Raw genomic sequence first — 21,247 nt, forward strand, 5'->3', positions numbered from 1 at the left:
GTGTGAGTAACTCTGTAATGGTCTCTGTTTAACTCAGTTTAAAAAAAGGTAAACAACCGTTACTTACATAGCATCACTTATTTCTCTAGTTTTTATCAAAAAGATCTATGGGATTTTGCTATAACTATTAGTATTTATTGTGAGAAACAGTAAGTATTTCACTGTCAGGAATGTATTACTATCCCTTGTTTAGGTAATAAGTAAAACTAAATTATGTTAAGGATTTTTTTGTGTGTGTCTCAGAATTTTTAATATATCTGAGAGTAAAATTAGGTAGACTTAACTGAAAAATTTATTAATACCAAATCATCCTTGTACCTTAGTTAAGTGGGAGATGAGGCCAGAGTAGACTGGGTCTAGATCATGGAGGGCCTTGCAGACCATATTGGCTTTTAATTTGGCCATGAGAAACCATTTGCACTTAATAGGATAACATCTATTAAACACTAAAGTGAATGAACCACTTTGGTTTTTGTTGTTGTTGTTGTTTAGCTGTGTTGTTGAAAGTGTTACAGGTGTTTCCCTTTTTCCCCCCACTGATCCCCTCTACCCCACATCCACCCCACTCCCAGGCCTTCTCCACACTATTTTCTATGTCTTTGAATGAACCATTTTGAATACCTCATAGCATTGTATCAAAGGGTTTTAGTTGCTCTACATCTCACCAACATTTGACATTTCTCACATTGATGTTTCTCTCCCTAGCTCTCCCATCCTTTCTCTAAAATAAATAAATAAAAAGTGCATGAAAAGATTTTACTCTCTTTATTGGATTGTCTTGGCACTGTGGGTCTATTTCTGGACTCGAATCTAGTTGATCTATTTGTCCTTTTCCAAATACCTCTTTCTTGATTACTGTAGGTTATGTATTTAAGAATGAAATGTTACAAGCTTATTTGGAGGTCTCTATGCATAACTAGGGGCTTTCATTAGACAGAGTCAATCATTTTGTAGGATGACCCCACATGTGCAGCACCTGAATCCATATCCAAAAGGGGAATTCTCAAATTGTCCACCTGAGAAGATGGGAACTTGGACTTGTACTACTTCCTGTGTCAACTTTTTCCTTTGGTTTTCAGTGCAAAATTGCATCCTACCCCTCAACCTGATGTTCCCTGATTCAGAATCTTCTCTGGTCCATCTCTTCACACAATAAACTTCTGCTTTTCTGCTACGGCAGGAGAGAGTAGATGTTTGGCTTTATGATGAGGAGAGCTGGAGATCTAATTATTTCTTCTAAAGTCTAAACCACTCTTCTGCTGTTCAGTCATGCCCCTCAACCAAACCTTCAAAGATACTTAATGCCTCTGTTCCTCAGTTTTTCTGGCCTCTGCATGAATGAGCTCACCTCTTGTTTGTTGTTTCAGGCTTAGGTTTCAGTTTTCTCAGGTAGACTGAATTGGTTATCATTTATCGATCCATTTTCTATCTTCTCAGATTTTGGTGTCTCTCATCTGCTTTTTCAATCTCCTGTTAAATTTGTTCTTATGCATTTATGCCTTTGCCTTTAAAAATTATTATTCTTTTGCTATTTTAGTGGAGTTTTGGGAGGGAACAGGAATAATTGTGCATATGAATTTGCTACTTAATAGAAGCCCTGAACTATTCTCATTTCCCTTTAGCAGCCAGATACCCTTCCTTAACCATAGACCTTTGCATTTGCTATCTCTGCCTGATGCACTGTGCCCCATTCCCCTACCTCACCTGATTAACTCTTACTGATTGTTTCAAAATTATCTTAGTTATAACCTCTGCCTCCCCTGATCCCTGCCGTGTCCCCCTTCCTGATGGGTACCCTCCCCCAGTAGAAGTGCATTTAGTTTTATTTCTCTAGGACAGGAGAGGTGTAGCTGGCAGGTAAGGAGAATGAGGGTAGCTGGAGTCTGCTAAAAGGTTTTTTGTGCTTTTCCTTTTAGAAGATAGGGACTTGAGCATGCTTAAGTTTTATGAGAAGTAGCTAAGAGAAAGTATGGGATTGAAGTTATAGAGGAGAGAGACTCAGTGACAGAAGGCAGAAGGGGATGGGATCTGAAGCATAGGCAGGACAGAAAGAGAAAGAAGGGACCTGTCTCTGTTTTTACGGGAGAGAAGGAAGAAAGGATGGATGCAAGAGCTGGTTCATTTGTCATTTTGGTGGCAGGAAGTTGATGAGCTCTCATTTGGTGGCTTTTTTTCCCCATGAAAAAGAAGACAGAGTTATCTGTTGAGAGAAGGGAGGAGAGGGAGTAGAACAACAAATGATAGGAGAGAGAATTTTAACGAGCATTATTCTGTAAAGACTCCCTATAGGCAGATATGTATACTTATAGCAGCAAGAAGTCTCAGCTAAGAACTAATTGTACAGAAGGCAACCAGAGCTATAAAGGGCCACCACAACAACCAGCTTAACACCTTGGCCTCTTTTTGCCTGGGGTGCAGTGTCTTTGGTCCCTGTATTACAGCTTAGCAAAAGAACTTACATTCGTAATTACGGCCAAGGGATAAATTATATTCAGCTTATTCTGTTTAAGAAGCTAAGGAAGGACGCAGTAGTAAGTATATAATTAGTAGCATGTGTATTATACTTTACAGTTCTTTACAGTTTACAAATGCTTTCACTTCTTATCTAGTTTTATAATCTCAGCAGTCCTGTAAGGCAGGTAATATTATTCCCATGTTCACAATTGAGAAAACAAAGGCTTAGTTACAATTAACTGCTTTGTCTAAAATACATAATTACTAAGGGGTAAAATCTAGGCTTTATCACATATTCTGTGCCCCTAGACTCTCTCCCATTATATCAGACTTTTTATAATTGCCATCCAAAAGGGTTTACAGTTGTTTAAAGGCATAATTTTCAGTTTTCTGGATTTCTGTGGAACACCTCATTAATGTACAGTTAATGAAGTATTATAGAAGGTCAGGCATAATTACTACCCTCTATTTTAATTTGGAAGGAATCTAGATTATGGAGTGAAACTTATTTTCTTTTTTTTGTATAAGTTTAGAGTTTCTAATAGAGTTATGAAGCAGAAAATTATAAGGGAAAAACCATACTGCTTATTTTGTTTATTAGGTTCTTTTTCAAAAACGGACTTTTAGTTTATATTCTTGCTTTCCAATTTGAATTACCATATTTTCTGTCTGATTTTCAACAATGTCTCAAAACAGTTGGAGAATAAAATTACATTTGACAGATACCATTCTTTATCTAATTTTATAAAAAGCCACATTTATTTTGTGTACTTTTCCAAGTTCAGAAGACTTTGAATTTAACACCTCCTACATAATTAGTTGTTGAGATAAAATATTCCTAAATCGTAGGCTGCTAAGTTTATGATACATGTTGATTTAGTAAATACTATTTCCTTATTTCAGTTTTTGTAAATGTAGTGCTTATTCAAGGTCCCGATTCTGAAAAACTTTTTATTGACTGAGGTATTTTAGAATTGCTTAGAGATACATATAAATGTAAAGTGCAGAATTAGCCTGAAAGACATTTCACATACCATTGTCTGTTGCCTGATAATTTTCTATATAAAAATAAAATAATTGACTCAGCATTTCCTAGCAGCATTTTATTAATAGGGACTTTACTTATTAATAAAAATACATTGCTCTTTTCACCCTACAAATCAACTTTTAAAATATTTCTCTAGTTTTCTACTAACATAAGTTGAATAATAATCCATTGCTTTGAAATGGCCTAAGGTCAAGAATGACTAGTTAATTATTCCCATGTTTTCTGCAGTTATGCATATAAAAATTGCTATTTACTGAGAATAAAGCTTCCCCCCAAAAGCTTTGTTAAGTTGAAAATTGGGGGTCTTTTCCTGTTGGTGCTGATAATATTACAGGATACCTTTCAACTGGAAAAGAATTGTTGTGTTGGAAAATTATATGCTGCTGTTACAATATGTTCCATAATCTTAAAATCCATGTGATTTGAGGTATAAAATGCCACTTAATACTTATGTAGGCATTCAGAGGTTCTGTTTTGATTACAAACGGTTATATATAGATTAGGATTAAGCCAGTTATGTAATATATTTTAGAATCTTGAAAAAGAAAGTAGAAAGGATACCTGTGCTATAGTTGGAGGAAAATTACCACATGAGAAAAGAAGGGAGCTAAAGCAATTCTTTAAACAGGTCTTTTGACTGCATTACAAAGCAAAGTGATCTTGATTATAGGAAAGAAATTTAGGCATTGGGAACTCTGTAAAAAAACCTGGGAGCATTATAAGTAAAAACCAGAAGGATATAACTTGTCCTGTAATGAACAGTATAATTTTTGTTGGTATGGTAAAGTTTAGCTGTCATCTAGGTGTCATATAGGATGCAAGATATTTAACAATAAATTACTTAGGTGTTTCATGGAGACATTATTATAAACTGTTATTTTCCATCATAGAAGTGGCAGGAGTAAGATACTGTAAGCGAACATTGAGGTAATAATTTAAGCTAACAACATAGCACTGTGTATCAGGCACTGTTTTAACCACTGTGCATTTACTCATTTAGCCCTGTGAGGTGAGATGTGATTATGATCCCTAACATATAGAGGAGGAAACTGAGGCTCAGAAATTAAGTAACACTCTGGTTAGTGGCAAGAAATTATGATACACTCTACATATATTTTGAAAACTGGGTAAATAAAAAAGAGGAGTTGCCTTTTCAGTAGTTGTCTTTTTTCTTACCCGCTGCATACACACAGCAATAATAGATTATACCTTTAGAAGAAAGGAAGCATTTATGTTAAAGGTGAAGAGTGAAGGGTTAAAAATGTGGGTTTCTGGAGTTGTTTCCTGGGTTTGATTTCTGACTCTGCCATGTGTTAGTTCTAAGACCCTGAGCCAGCTCTGTAACTTGAGGCCTTTTTCCTTATCTGCAAAACAGATGTGAATCATCATTTATTCATAGCAAATATTTATTGAATACCTACTATGTGCCAGCCCTACTCTAGGCATTTAGTAACTAAATATCTATTTCATAGGGTCATTTTAAGGACTTAAATGAGTTATGCTTATAAAGCATTTAAAACAATGCAAAAATAATATTAGTAAACAGGTGAACAATTTTTACATAAACAGTTATATGTCTATAAAGTAATATATACATACATATATTCACAAGAGATACTTGGTTTTAGGATGAGGCTAAGTAATAAAATGAGGTAATTTAATATCCAGTTACCAAAAAAAAAATAAGAGTATTAATACTATGAGAATATAGTATAAATCTTAAAGATGTAGGATAATTGAAGTTTGGGAATCCTTACTCTATATTAGGAGTCACATTCAGGCAGAGCAATGCCTAACATTTTTGTTCTTTAACTGAAAAATACTAAGAAAACTGAGACACAGGTCTGCTCTCAGGACACATCCATATTTGTGCTTTGAGGTTAGCACAGTTTTAAACTTTCCTCCATTTGTAGATGGTAACAAGGCCTCTGTCACAGGTCTAATGATACATCTCACACAGTGTGGGAGTAGTACTGAGTACTGCACTGGTTTGTCGTGAATGGATATAATTGTGTTATGCATATATTTTCTTTAAGAAGATGGGTCTGTGTCATATTTCAGGAAAAAATTATTTGAACAAGTGAAATAAATAAAAAATTTAGCACAGAGAATTAGTTTTCATCTCTGGAGATATTGTTACCCATCATGTAATAGGGCTCCATTTGGAAAACCCATTATTCTAAATTGGGGGGAAACTAATCTCAAGGGGCAGTTAGCTTGCTTAGATTGTTGACTAAATGCATCACGGTTTCACGCTCTTGTCATTCCTTCACTGTGGACTGATGAGGTTTTTAAGGTTTATGTTCCTATGCTGAGTATCTCCTTACTTGTCCTATTATTGAGGACTTGAACTATTGCATTAGTACTGGGAGTAAACTGGAAGAGGGGAATGAAAGATAATAAGGAGGTGGATACAATGATGGACTGAATACGTCTCCAGGAAGTGGGGAGTTGAAAATGAATTGTGATCTTGAGCCTAAGGTACAGGAGGCAGGTTATGTTCTTAACTAAGATGAGGAACAGAGAAGTAGGAAATTTTCTGGGAATGATGTTTGGTTCATTAAAGAGCAGGTTGAGTGTGATGTGTGTATGGAAGAGCCATGTGAAGAGTTCCAGTTGGCAGATGGGAGTGCAGCTGGAGCTCGAGAGGTCGGGGCTAAAAGCCATACATTAGGCATTGCCTCCATAAGATTCCTGGGGCCGAGGAAGTGGGGAGGTAGGACAGAACCTTGGAGAATGGCTCTTCACTAAGAAACTGAAATGGCCAGCGATAATAAGAGTCTAACCAGGAGACTGGGGTGTCACTGAAGTCAAGGGAAGGAGACGGTGTGGCCAGCAATTGCACATATTATTAAAGGGAGCACAAAGGCTGCTGACTAAAACAGAGGCCATTGGATTCAGTAAATGAAAACATTTGCAACCCTGGAGAGCTAAGCAACACAGAAATTGGATGGAAAGCCTACAGCCCTTGGAATCTGATTTGATTAACAGCCTTGGCTAAATGTCTTAAAAACTGAAAATTGGGTGAATTAACTCCATTATTTAGAAGAATAAATAATCTGACTGAGTAATATGAGTAGTAGAAGTGAGTGAAAATTACAACAGAAACTTGGTGGAAGGTGTAAAAGATGGCACTGTGGCATTGTGGAAATGAGGGTTCTTACCCTGCCTTATTATTAATAAATGACATATACTTACCCAGTTCTCAAGTAATGTAAATATAAGATATTTAAGAAGTTTGTTGTGGAATCTAAAAAAGCATACCGAAAAAACAAAACTCATAGTCATAGAAACAGTAGATTGGTGGTTGCCAGAGGTGAGGGGAGGGGTTGTGAAACTGGTGAAGTTGTCAGAGGGTACAAACACAGTTATAAGACGAGTAAGTTCTAGGGATGTAATGCATGGTGATAGTTAACAACAGTGTGTTGTACACTTGAAGATCCCTAACAGAGTAGATCATAACAGTTCTTACCATATACACACAAAAAAGGTAACTATGTGAAGTGATGGAAGTGTTAACTATTCATATTGTGGTAATCATTTCACAATATATACATAAATCATGTACACCTTAAATGTATGCAATGTCATATGTCATTTATATCTCAGTAAAACTGTGAGAAAAAGATGTTCATCTCTTACCCTCCTCATTTCTACTAAAGTTTTGCTGGGCCAACTGTGATATGTCTTAAGTCACATAAACTCCATAGGCCTGAGTTTCATCTGTAAAAATCAGATGCTTATACTGTGTTACTTTCTAAAGCCAGGTGTAGAATTTGTTTCTTCTATTTTTCCCCTCTTATTTATGTCTTCAAATATCATCTAGTTGACTCCCCTAGTCTGAAATTTTTTTTCTAGTTTACTATATACTAGAAGTAACTTTCTTTTAGTGATCCAAGATTGTTTGGTTGACTCAGTGCATGCACTCTAGACAGAACAAATAGCGTTAATTGAGATTGCTATGGCAATCTCTCTCCAGTTTGCCACTTTTAAGATGAAAAACATTTCCTTCACAGGTTTGCCTAAAATTCTATTCTTTTACAGTTTCATCTGGATATAAATGCTTCACAGTTTGCTTTTGCAGGATGTGAAATAAATAAATCTCAAAATGGATTTCTAATTATGATTTGACTTATCTAAACTGATAGAAAATCTATAAAGGGGTGTTCTAGGGCATTGTTACATTTATCTCATAGTCTGGCTTAAAAGAATCAGAATTTCAGAGCCTCCAACTAAAAGAATTATAGAATGGCAGAACATAAAGGACCTTTATTGCAGAAGACTGTTAGATGAGATAGTGAAATTATTGAACACAGACAAGTGGAACAAAGATACACACTAAATATTCAAAATCAAATAATATAATGAAGTTATAGACAAGAAATAATTTTTAAAACTTGTCTGTGGTGACGGAAGATGATTTGACTTTGAGTGGTGTGCACACAATGCAATATACAGATCATGTGTCATAGAAATGTACACTTGAAACCTATATAATCTTATTAGCCAATGTCACCCCAGTAAATTAAATTAAAAAAATAAAATTTTTTAAAACAAAAAATCTTGTGTAAAATAATAATGCTAAACAATAATTGAAATGGGAAAATGAATATTTTATTTTAAGATACATTTACATTTAGAATTTTCTTATGATTTAGTGTACATTATTTTCAGTATGCCAAGCAAGATACAAAAAAAACAACAAAAAAAAGACATTTTGCCCAGTGCTTCCCAAAGGAATTAATGTCACACTTTTGTTAAAGTGTTGGAATTCACTAGAGTATTGTTCCACTTTTTTTTTTAATCCATATAAAATAGCTAGAACTTTATTATGTTTCTTAGGATATATCTCTTCGAGGTATTTTTTTAAAGTTAACCTTATTGATATATAATTTATATACAATAAAATGCACTAATTTTAGTCATTTTGACAAGTTTTGATTGAATATACCTGTGTAATCACCACCATTTCAAGACACAGGCCCTGCCTTCTTCCCTAGGCAACCGTGGATCTGCTTTCGCTGTCACTGTGAATTTCTTCAGTCATTGTTTTAAGCTCTAAAAATGTCTTGATGTTTTAATGAATGGTTTTTAATGAATTAGTTATGATTTTTAAAGAGAGATGAGTTTATCCCGTTATCTATTCCTGAAGAGTAAACCTTGTATAGCATATTACATAATATGCTTTCAACATAAATGTTATATAAAATGTCTAGTTAGCACATTTTGGGTATGTTATAAATGAATTGCATAGTTTTACATGACCTAAAAATACTGTCAGCTTGCAAAGTATTCATAAAACTGTGCCATCTGAAATATAAAACAACTTTAAAATTTGCCTTCAAGTAAGTCATAGATTTTTGCTCGTTAATTACATTTTACTTGTTAAGGTTATTTGTGTTTTGACTTATTTTTTCTTTATTTTCAAGTTAATTTATTCTTAATTGGAATACTTTATATTACATGTATGTATCCTTGAATTACTTTCTGTGTCACAAATAAAATTAATGCTGTTGTGCCCATGTTATCTACTAATTAAAGATCAAATCGATTCTTACACTCAGTAATGAAAAATAAAACCCCTTCTCATTCTGTTAGACTTTTTGTAATACTGACTGTAAGATGAGCATTATCCCTGGTGTAGTGTGTGGGATGAGATAGCTCGGAAAAGACATGTCTCTTTTCCTGAAGCAACTTAAATTAGCCATTACCTTTTAGCTATCTCAAAACATTTAAAAATATAAAATGCAATTCTTACCGTCGCTGAAGGTAATCCAAAACGTTTTGTTTGAGAATTATACTCTTTAAATTAGTCAAATGTATGGATTCAGATCTGTTTATGAGAAAACAATATGAGTTTGTCTTCAGTTATCCATTCATCCATTCACTCAACATCTATCTGTTAGGGTTAGTACCTACTATATTTCTAGACACTATTCTAGATTCTGTGGATATAACAGTTTATTGTTAGGAGGAAGACACAGATGTTTAAATTCTAGTATCTAGTGTAATAAATGCTAGTGCATACATCAAATAAATTGTAAAATGTGGTGTCATAGGGAAGCTTATGTATAGCATAGTGACTGACAGTCCTGACTTTGTATCACTTTGCCCTTGTTTTGAATCTCACCTGCGTCATTTATGATCTGTGTGACCGAACAAGAGCGACTTAACCTCTTTGTGCCTCTGTTTCCTTAAAGATGTTTTTAATTCTTTTTTCATAAAGATTAAATGAAATAATGATTGTAAAGAATTTAGCCAGTGTCTTGCTTGTGGTGCCTTATTACAATTTATTACCATCAATAGAAGTTATGCATAAGATGCAGTTAGAACTGTGCAGGGCCAAGGGCCATATAAAAATGTACATAATGATATGCAAAATTATAAGTTGAGCAAAAAAAAAAGTTAAAAATGGTAAAATTATATTGTAGATGTATCAGGTATTCGTTGCTGTATATGTTATACACATATATACATATTGCTGTATAGAGTTGTATTCGTGAAACTTCAAGTACTGTACTTAATAAAACAATGATTTTCAAGAGTAGTTTTCATTCAATGGTATTTTCACATTGCCTTTGGACCTTGACACCTAGGAAAACTCATCCTCCTCTGTAAGTGTTCACCTAGGGATACTAGTGTTATATTGGGAAATTACTGCTATTACTGGATTGCAGGAATGGAAGGGCTAGGTTGCACAGCAAATTTTGCTTGTAGTTTGTGGAAGAGAAATCCCCTCCCAGGTTGCTATAAAGGACAAGGGCCAGTAAGTGTGCGAACATACAGTCGATTCTTACTATTTGCCATAGTTATCTCCTATAAACTTGCCACAAACACTGAATTAGCAAATTCTGAACCATTGATCCTGCAGGAAATAGAGGGTTAGGTTCCTATGAGCCTCTGGTCACAACATTTTCATTAAGTGATCAGCACATAACCTTATTTTTTATGTTCTGTTTAAAGGCACTTTACTATATGCCCTGGCTGGTTTGGCTTAGTGGTTAGAACACTGGCCTGTGGACCTAAGGTTTGCAAGTTCGATAGGTTTCCAGGTTCAATTCCCAGTCAAGGACACCTACCTGGGTTGCAGGTTTGATCCCCGGCCGTGATTGGGGCTCATGCAGGAGGCAATCGATGTGTGTCTCTCACGTTGATGTTTCTCTCTCTCTCTCTCCTATCTCCATCCCTTCTACTCTCTCAAAAAAAAATCAATGGAAAAAATACCTCGAGTGAGGATTTTTTTAAAAAATGGCACTTTAATATGTATTTTTGGTTTATTAATATTGAACTCGGGGTCAATAGCACTGTAACTCATGCCTGAAGGAAGAAGCTTGCTTAGGAACACTTATACTGCATTCAATGCACTATGTGTGGGGAACTTTTCAAACAGCAAAATACAACAAAAGCACAAAATGAGGAAAACATGACATTAAATAGACTGTGAAAATGACACTTACACAGTATAAATCGAAAGCATGAAGGCCACCTTTGACCTCATCTGGGAACATACATGTGGAGTGACTCAGTTTTTTACCACTCTGTGAATGTCTGTGAATGACTGCAATGGTATCACAAGTGTTGACTCGACGTTGCAAATAAACTTTAGCAAGCAGGTGAATTTGCAAATAAAAAATATGTGAATAAAGAGAATTATTGTATTTATACCATATTTATATTAGAGTGCTTGCTATGGCCCGCCTTTCCTACCACACTCTATTTAAAAAAAATTTAAATTGTATCAAAATATGCTTATTCATATTATATCCTTTGATTTTTATAAAACACTGAGCTTTATAGACAGATGATGTGTCCATTAATTAAGAATGCACTGTCTTGTATGTGCCAGCATTATGCTAGTGCTTCGGATGTAGTTAGTAACAATCTGATAGATAAAGGTCCTTACTTTCATGAGTAATTTGCAGTTTAGCTATCATTTTTTCTGTGTTTCAGGTGAGGAAATGTTGTACAGTTTAATAACTTTTCTAGGGTCACATAACTAATCATAACCAAGCCAGAATAAAAAAGGAATTTTTTCATATTTTATGGTCAGTCTAGCTGCTCCAGTTCTCTCTTCCATCTTGAATTTTCCGTTTCCATTAGCTTACCCCCCTCACCCAGTAAAATGTCTTTCAGAATCATTTTCCTTTGGCCTTGGGTATGGCAGCTGTAACTCCTCTCTTTTTCCTTGGCAAACATCACTTGCTTACCATCCATTTGCTTCTCAGCCCACTCTTGTTCGCACTGCCATTCTTCTAAATAGTGCCTACCAAAGTGGCCAATGTCTCCTACTTGCCACAGTCAGTGTATTTAATGTGACATTTGCTACTGTCACAGATCCTTCTGCCTTGAAACCCTTTCTTCCGTGGCCATCGTCTGGATCCCGTTTCCTGATTATCTTGTTGCTCACTGCCCTATTTTCTTTTCTAGCATCTTCTCTGATATAAATGTTACTGTCCTTCAGAGATTTATCTTTGTCTTTCTTCACTTGTCACCAAATCACTGTATGAATTAGAAAACCTTAAAAATGTTCAAACATATTTTTTAAGTCATGTTTCATCTGTTAGCTGTTGCATAAAATGATACATGGGTTGTTGACTTCTACGTTAGGCAATATTTTCCTAAGCATTAGGTGGCAGTAGTGTGTTGTACTTGACTTTACCTTTGTAATTTTTTTTTTTCAGCTTTCATAATCTTAATGTGGTATCAAAGTGTAAAGGACACAGTTCTAGTCTTTTACACCTAACCTTTTGTAACATGATGTTGTTTAAGCTAGTAGGCATTTTACAGAAAATGAAACAACAAAACAGCCATGTCAGTCACTGTGGATCCCTCCCTTGTCTACCTAAGTTGTGTTCAGAGTCATTAGAGAATGACTACTGCACCATCTTCACAGCACCTCCTCACAACTGTTTAATGGCTGCTTCATAACCACAGTGATTTGAAATAAGGAAAACCAAAAATTACCGCAGAGGATATGTGTTTTCATAGCATCCGAAGAAGCTTATTAGGCCTTTATCTCAAAAATAGTATACTAAGTTCATTGATTTTAACTACAGTTATTAAATGCTTTATATTTCACTCAGTTTCTGTCAGTACTTGGGTCGCTTCTCTGGTTTATTGAGTTTCATTGTAGGTGAGTTTCCCTCATCATTAGTTAGTTGGAATTAAGAAAAATTGCCACCACCTCTCCAGCCTTATGCATTTAATCCCACCATTAATCTTTGAACACTTATATATGAAAATTCCAATGCTCTTAGTATAGATTTCATTCCCATTGTAGTTTTCTATAGCCTATACAGTTAATTCGACAGTAGATACATTTTATTTAAGGAATATGTGTACATTTTAGATCCCAGGGTCATTTCTGCAAGTAAAAGAAATAACTTTTAGATGAAACAGTCTTATCGTTGATTCAAATACAAGATAGGTAAAGTACATCTGGGACATTCTCTTTCTCGTATTTTTCTCCCTTTCTATCTCAGGTATAAAGCACTTGAGGGAATTCAAAGCCAGCGTACTAGTATCATTAACGTGGCAGAATGATCAGTTAATAAAGGAAGAGCATGAAGGCGTTGACAGAACACACTGCCTAATTAGTACCTGACGGCCTTGATGGCCAAGAGCAGAGCTCAGAGTTGCTGCAGGAGAGCAGCCCTGCAGGATTTGTAGATGTACATCACCACCCTTGTTCAGCAGGGATAGCTTCAGTTTGCCACCAGTGTCTTAAGTCTTTAATTATACAAAACCATGTCTTCCCCAGACCCAGAGAGGATGAGAAGCTGGCCAGTGCACTGCCGCTGATTATCCTCGGTGGATAGCGGAGGCAGAATGTCAGTCTTGGAATTCTCCGTGTAATTCATGTGGGTGTGTCTTCAGGGACTTGTTTGATATGATTTGGGGATGGAGGAGGAGTCTAAACACCTTTAAATTGGATAAAAGGTAACCCATTGCTTAAGGTTTCATTTTTTCATATTTTATGTACAATCAAAGAAGCAGAGGTTGTGTTACACCTGCATATAGTCAACCACAAAGAAAAGGCATGTGACTAGCAAAAGGAATTGGTGCAAGATTATATTTTAGAGTTAGTAAATCTCACACTTCAAAGTGTATTACAGAGGTCGGCCTTGGTTTTGAAAAGGTTTTGCCCTGGATTGGGTTACTCAGCCACATACCATTTTACTTCTTTCACGTCTTCATTTCTGTGAGTCCAATCTAAAATATACTCTTATTTATTTGAACGAGATCAATCCCTACCGTCAATGTTGCACGGCTTTGCTGCCTTCGGTGTTCTTAGCCTCTCCCCTCACTTTTCTGTGCCCTTTATTCTTCCTGCTCCTCCCGTTTCTCTTCGTTCTCCTGGCTCCGTTTTCTCCATGACCCCTGCGCCCCTTGGCTCTGTCTTCCCCAGCCTTCCATTTCCCTTTTCCTCCTTCCTCTTCTTCCTTTCCCTTCTCCTCTTTTACCCCTTCTCCTTGGAATATGGCTGCCAATTATTATGCATTAGGTTGCCAATTAAATTGTTTGAGCGGGAGTTGTAAGTTAAACCAGGCGAATTTGGGAGCAGGTGGAAGGCCTGGGAATGCGGAGGCTCGGTAACAGCTCCGTTTGGTTGGAACTAGGCGTGGCACTGGGAATAGAAAGGATATGCTGTAGTAGAATCTACAGAATTTGGTGATGGGTGGAATGCGAAAGGGAGGTTACCCTGATATTGTAGCCTGGATTATTAAAAATGTGTTTCTTTTTCTCTCATTCATTCAGCATTTACTGAGCAAGGTGGTGATTTTCACAGAACAAGGAATTCAACGCGGGGAAGAACTAATTTTAGAGTCTGGATGATAAATTGATTTGGGGCATGTTGAACTTGCGCTGATGGGATAGCTTTTAGAAGGTATTTTGAATTCAATTTTAGAATTCAGGAAAGTTTGACGCTAGAGATAGCTAGTGTCCTATTCATGGTACTAAACTCATCTAATAATACGTAACGGAAGTGCTGTATATCCTCAGGAGCCACACTGGTGTATAAAATAATATCAGCATAACAATTTAGGAATTTTTATTTAATCAAATTTGCCCAAAGTCCTTTTCATAGTTGATTATTACTTCCTATTTGCAGTCAATTTTTTTTTTTTTTTTTAATATATCATTATTGATTTCAGAGAGAGGAAAGGAGAGGGAGAGAGAGAGAGACAGAAACATCAATGATGAGAAAGTCATTGATCGAGCCCACAACCCGGGCATGTGCCCTGACTGGGAATCGAACCCCTATCGCCTGGATCTTAGGTCGACTCTCAACCGCTGAGCCACGCCCGGCCGGGCTGCAGTCAATATTTTATAAGTCAGAATAGCATAATCATAGATGTGTAGGAAAGGATGAATGTGTGACCTTCCTAGCTTTTTATTCTATTTAAGATTTAAGTAGCAAGCTACTAGTAAATAAAACAATATTTCCTTATTAAAAAGGCAGGTAAAAAAGGCAGTTTACCATAAAACTGTCTCATGCATTTACTTTAAGGAAATACCATTTCATTTCAGTTTTATATGTTGCTGAGCCAATACAAAGGGTCATTTAGAACTAATGAATGTATAAATTTTCACTAAAAACTTTTAGAATTTTTACAGTATATTATATATTATGCTCTTTTCACAACTTACACATACTTTATTTTTTCCCCCTCTCTTCTAGTGGAAAAACACTTTTCTCTGTTAAACCTATTGATGGAAACTATCGTAGTGTTCAGCAGACACCTGATACAAATTATAACCCCTCCTCTTAAAAAAATTAACAGGTTAAAATACCACTGGCATATTGTTAAGATTTCATTAGCTTTTTTATTACTGAATTAAGTTGGCAGTTGTGCAAACAATGAAATAAAGAAATTGGCATTTATGATTAGGGAACAAAAGGTATCAGATATCAAAAAATTTCTGACTTGGAACCCTAAATGGAATTTTCATTGTGGTGTCGTAGGTTAAAAATGGAGGCTTGTAACTCAGCATTTTGGTGAGGTTTTTTGTTTTGTTTTGTTTTTTTGATAAATGGAGGAATGCATCTATCAAAGGGAAATTTTTATGAAGAACTAATTTTCTGATTTGCGGCTAATTCCATGTTTTAAGCATTAGAGGCTAACAGTATGCTTCTCAGACTTTAGCAGGCATGAAAACTGCCTGGAAAGTTTGGTGAAACACAGATTCTGGGGTTTGCCTCTGAAGGGATGGGGCCAACTTTTAATGAGCTCTTAGATAATGCTGATTCTACATATCTGAGGACCATATTTTGAGTTGCACTGGACTTACACATTGTGATAGTCACTCCAGAATTAGTAATTTAGAAAACACTTGGATTTATTATATGGAGAAAATCTAAAATCAAAATGAAATTAAAAGTATTGGACAACCCATTGCCATAAAAATCTCAGAATTAAGAGTCCATATTTAAAACATTAGTTATCAATTAGATAATTAGTCAGTGGAAAATAGATAAATAGATACTATACCACCATTTGGCTTATTTCAAAGTATTTTTTTTTTCTTAAGGCTGTTGTCATTGGTAAATTCTTGAACTTTAATTTTTCAATTATTTGTTGCTAGATTTGCTGATTTCTTAATTTTGAGTTCTTTGCTTCCAGATGACTAAATTCTTTCAATTCCAATTTAGTACTGAAAACAAACAGAAGTTAGTTAAAATAAATGAACTTTGCAACAGTGATTTTAGTACATACCTATTCTGTTAAGACTTTCAGTATTTTCTCTGATTGGTGAGTGATTTTCTCAGAACTCTCTGTTGTTTGTATGATTTTGCCAGCATTTTCCTAATATAAGGAAGTCCATGCTATCTTCTTGTGGCTGTTTCTAGAACACAGGATATGTTAGATTTTATCTTTCATTTGATCCAGGAATGAATGAAGTAGGAATGGCTTTGAGCTCTCAGTGGTGGGAAGGTTTGGTTAGTGGGGATCAGAGGAAAAGAAGGGCAAAGAATAAAGTAAGCCTTGACATCAGAGGAAAGTGACTTTGGTCTCTGAGAGTAATAGTGAATGCTTGAGCCTGCTTCCCATTGGAGAGCTCCGATATGGAAACAGCAGGAACGAAATTAACATTCACTTTGGAATTAGAAAATCTTGAAACCTAGTATTAGGGGTTTATTTTCTCATGTCCAATAAAGAATCGCCACAGATTTTAAAGTTAAGAATATGTATAATACTGATATCATTTTATTAATAAACCTTGTAAATGAAACATCTTTAAAAAATGTGGTGTCCCTTGTATTGATTGCAGTTTTAAACTATAGACATCTCTAGACTGTGTATTACTTCTTGTGGCTGCTGAAATAAATTACCACTAACTGAGTGGCTTAAAGCAACAGAAAATTATTCTTTCACAATTCTGGAGGCTAGAAGTTCAAAATGAGTATAACTGGGCTGAAATCAAGGTGTTGGCCCTGCCACACTTCCTCTCAAGCTCTAGGGAGAGAGTCCATTTTTTGTCTCTTCCAGCTTCTGGTAGCTGCCAGTGTTCCTTGGCTTGTGGCCTGATCACTCAAGTCTTCAAAGCCAGTATTTCCAATCTCTCTCTGCACAGTCTTCACACCACCTTCTTCTCTGTGTGCCAAATCTCCCTCTGCCTCTTTCGAATAAGAATACTTTGCATTTATCCCACCTGGATAATTTTTCTATTTCAAGATATTTAACTTAATCATATCCACAGAGACCTTTTTTGTCAAATACAGGAACCAGGAATTAGAACCTAATATTTTGAGGGGCCATTATCAGCCTACCACAGAATGTATTTGTTTGTTTGTTTGTTTTTTAGACCTTCATTTTGTTCTGGAACTTGCTGTAGGGAACAGATTGGACTGAGGCTTTTATCACCCCAAATGACATACTTATTTTCTTGCTATAACTACCATTTTTTAATTGAACCGTGTATCATGGAATAAAATGTATTGCATTCAAATAGCACAACAGAATAAACCTAAAAGCCTAAGATGGTGAGTTACTTAATTAAAATAGTAGGAAAATACGAAATTGGTGGAAGAGATGGATTGCATTGTACTTTGACCCTCATGGAATTTATATATGACTGAATAAAATTTAATGATAGCTTTTAGTTTGGGGCAGCCTTGGTTTTTGTAGGGCTTGCTTGGTCAGGTTGGTGCCTGATCAGGTTCAATCTGTTCTTTCATCATATCAAGTAGACCTTCTGCAGTGGCCTATTAGAAATTGCCTATCTTTTAGTCTGTACTTTTACTATATAGCTACTAGTTTAGAGTGGTTCCTCTGGGGCTGTAATTAATGCTTCTTACATATTGAGTTTGAGTTTTCACATGTCAGCGTGTCTTAATGTGTATTAGTGGCATATTTGAGAAGTTGCACGTAATAATATTGAATTATATCAAGCATGCTACACATATCTTCACATAGTGTTAAAGGAATGGGTCAGGTAGAGAACTTTAATGTAGCCAACTCTACTTTATTTTTGGAATATTACTTGAATATCCTAGCTGTAGGGCCTGCCTAAACCTCAGTATGGGAGTAACTTTTATGAACATTATTTGATACATCATGGCCAAAAAGGGATTAAACAATAAAGCTGTAGTTTCCTTTTCTTCAGTCATTATATTAATTAGCTTAAATATTTAAATGTTGATAACTGATAGATTTGGCATAGGAAGAGAAATAATTTGCCAAAGGGAAAATGTAAGCCTAATTCTCTTTGTCCTGTAATCTTTCTCCCAGCATGCATGATGTTATTAGTTGTTCTGTGCAACCAAATATCACAGTTGCTTTTGCTCTGTTAGTTGAGGATATCAGCATTGGGAAGAATCAGCATGAAGACAAATTTATCGTCAAAGCCAGTAGTTGACATTATGATTAAAAACTTCCATACCTTCAGAATTCTTCATTGAGAGTTGAAGTCGTTTGACTTCATGCTACTCGCCACAGCTCACTGAGTGGTTTTAGCTTTAGCAACGTGGATAATAAATGGTACTTACATGATACTTGTAAGTTTTTCATGTTCTTCGAATGTCTGTAAAGCAGTCAATGAAAGAATTTAATTGATTGTATCATTAATTGATGAGTACATGAACTAACCAAATTAGTGTCATGAAATGTGAATATGTCCATTTGCCTGTTTTATTATAAAAACATTTAAGAAAGAGTAAGAGTTAAAGGGAAAAAACTTCTGCTAGTTCAAAGGAAATTCCTAAGATAATTTTTAAAATTAAAATTTGTTCTGTAATATATTTGATAAAACATTTAGAATAATTGCTGGTTGAAAATTCTGAACAAATACTATCAAGTAGTTCCTTATTTACTTGAGAGTGAAAAATTACTTATCTCAATGTCTGCTACTGTTACTCCCAGATTATTTAAGTGAAATGTCTCTAAATTTAGATAATGTTTCCTTCCCTGTTTGTTGAGAGACTACTGAAAAGCACATGACATATTTATTCTTTCAGAAGAACTGAGAGATAAAGAGAAGGAGTAACCACAGAGGACATAGAAAAAAGGGAAAGGGGGACAATGTAGTGAGGCACAGTAAAGCCACATCTGCAGTATCATTTGAGAATGGAATTGACACAGAACTTTCTGTTTCTGACCAAATAGTGTAAAGAAATTACTGCATATTGAAAACATTCTTAAAACTTTTTTAGAAAACATATGTGAGTCTTACTAATGAATTAATTCGTATTGAAATGTTTCATTGACTTCTTCAAAGTTCTTTTCTTAGAAATCTGCCCTAGAATAACCATTTTTCAATAAAAATTGACATGTAGGTGTTTACAACTGAATTCTTCAGAGCTGAGCTAGAAGATGGAAAGTGTTTTACTTTACAGTATGGATGTATAATCTGATTTCATGAGGAAAAGCTGATCCGCCATTGTAGTGGTGTCCATAGCCCTGCACATTATACAGGAGGCTTCATTCTCCACGTAGTCTGTGTCCCTCCCTTGTTGTCCTGCTCGTCCGCCGGTACCTATTTCTGTTTGTGTTAGTCATCCTCTCTAGGTAAATTGTCCATGAGACCAGTGATTCCATCCATCAGCAAATTATCCAGAAAATGCTGTGTGCACGTTGTGACAGATCATGTCACTGATGGATTTATAGCTACTCCAGTGGTCTAATTACCCTGGCAAGTTGTCTCCTGTGCCCAACCAACACTGTTGTCTCGTTGCCTTGGCATCTTAGTTTTGCTTTCTCATTACCTTAACTAAAGCTTGGATTTACAATTTTTTTAAACTTACCCCTACTTAACCCTCTCTGTTCACCACCCTCCTTATTTTTGATTGGCAGTATCATCCGGATAAACAAAGTGCAGATGTGCCAGCAGGAACTGTGGAGGAATGCATACAGAAGTTCATCGAAATTGATCAGGCGTGGAAAATTCTGGGGAATGAAGAAACAAAGAAAGAGTATGACCTGCAGCGGCATGGTAGGTACCGGTGGTGAGGAGCCGTGGCACACTGGCGCCTCTCTGAAGCACAGGCTGCAGCCGTTCCTGGGAGCGTTCTCCAGCACGTGCACCGAGTTATCATTGCCTTCTTTTTTTACCTCATGCTTTTTTTTTAATTTATCTTTATTGTTGAAAATATTACAGATGTCCCCATTTTCCCCCATTAACCCTTTGTCATTGCCTTCTTTTCTGCCCCATCACTGTTTGTAATTATGCCCATTCTTAGTAGTGACTGTTGTGCATCCATTAAGAAGTTAACAAAACTAAGATGTGGCTTCTTGTGACTCTGTGAAAGCTACTTTTTATAACTAATGCAAATGTTTAATTTCACATTCCTAATTAATGTTTTATATATTTAAAAACTTATTTTTATTAAATTTAATTATGTACTGATGAAAGTTTTCATTATAGCACTTTTAGACCATATACTGTGTAAAAGACAATCTAAAGGAAGATACTATATGGGGTAACATCAAGCACCCTGCCTGCTCTGAGCTGGTTTTAGGCTGGGTTTCATAGTTATCTCTGGGATAAACTATTCCTTATAAGATTGCTATAAATGATATTTTAGGAATGAACATTTCCCAAGCAGTTTTAAAAGTCATTTCTTTGATGCATTTTAGAAAACAGCTTCTTAAAACAGTGACAGGCTCTTGTGAGAAAGAAAGGGGGAAATGTAGGTCAGGTTTGTCACACATGGACTGTGGTTACACAAAGTGATAGGCTGTCTTTCAGCACTGGCCTTGGGACAGGAGTCCCTCAGCCTTCTGTTTGAACCTTCAATATGCACCCTACATGTTAATGGGGGGGAGTCAATAATCAGTTACAGCCTGTGGGAAAACACTCAATTGCACTCTGCAGTTGCGCACCAGGCTCAGCATTGACTCATATGTGTTGATAAAAACTCCCTGTCTCTGTAGTTGATTATTGAACCCCTTCTGTGCCCTACACTGGCACACCATTAGACCTAACTCGATGATTTTTTATACAACTGTGGTTTTGGAAATTTGATCCGAAAATGAAGACTTTATTTCTAAAACACCATTATAGAATAAAACCAGTATAAAATAAATATGGATATTTTCAGAGGGAGCTGTACCAGTAAATTAAGTATTTCTTACAGTGTGTGAGACCTTTGTGTGTAAAGTCTCCATGAGCTATTTATGTACTGGAGTGTTTGCTTTTAATAGGGACTTTCATAACACTAATCAGCTCTAAGGCCCTTCTACTTTTTTTTAAGACTAATCAGCTTTTTTTTTTAAATGTTAAGAAATTGATGAGTGTATCTTT

The 21,247-nt window shown here is 35.7% G+C and overlaps 1 protein-coding gene across 4 annotated transcripts in view; it reads left to right on the top strand.

The window, feature by feature from the left end:
* DNAJC24 (DnaJ heat shock protein family (Hsp40) member C24) overlaps positions 1-21,247 on the top strand; it is a 40,966-nt gene that overhangs the window by 2,040 nt on the left and 17,679 nt on the right. For all 4 annotated transcript variants that reach the window (XR_014000078.1, XR_014000079.1, XM_081155547.1 and 1 more), the window contains exon 3: positions 19,798-19,936. Coding sequence is in view for 2 of the 4 variants with exons in the window: in XM_081155547.1 (XP_081011673.1) it covers positions 19,798-19,936 (139 nt within the window). In the remaining 2 variants the exon portion in view is untranslated. The remainder of the gene's footprint in view (positions 1-19,797; positions 19,937-21,247) is intronic.

This window comes from Miniopterus schreibersii, assembly GCF_964146895.1.
Source record: "Miniopterus schreibersii genome assembly, chromosome: 12".
NCBI classification, from domain to species: domain Eukaryota; kingdom Metazoa; phylum Chordata; class Mammalia; order Chiroptera; family Miniopteridae; genus Miniopterus; species Miniopterus schreibersii.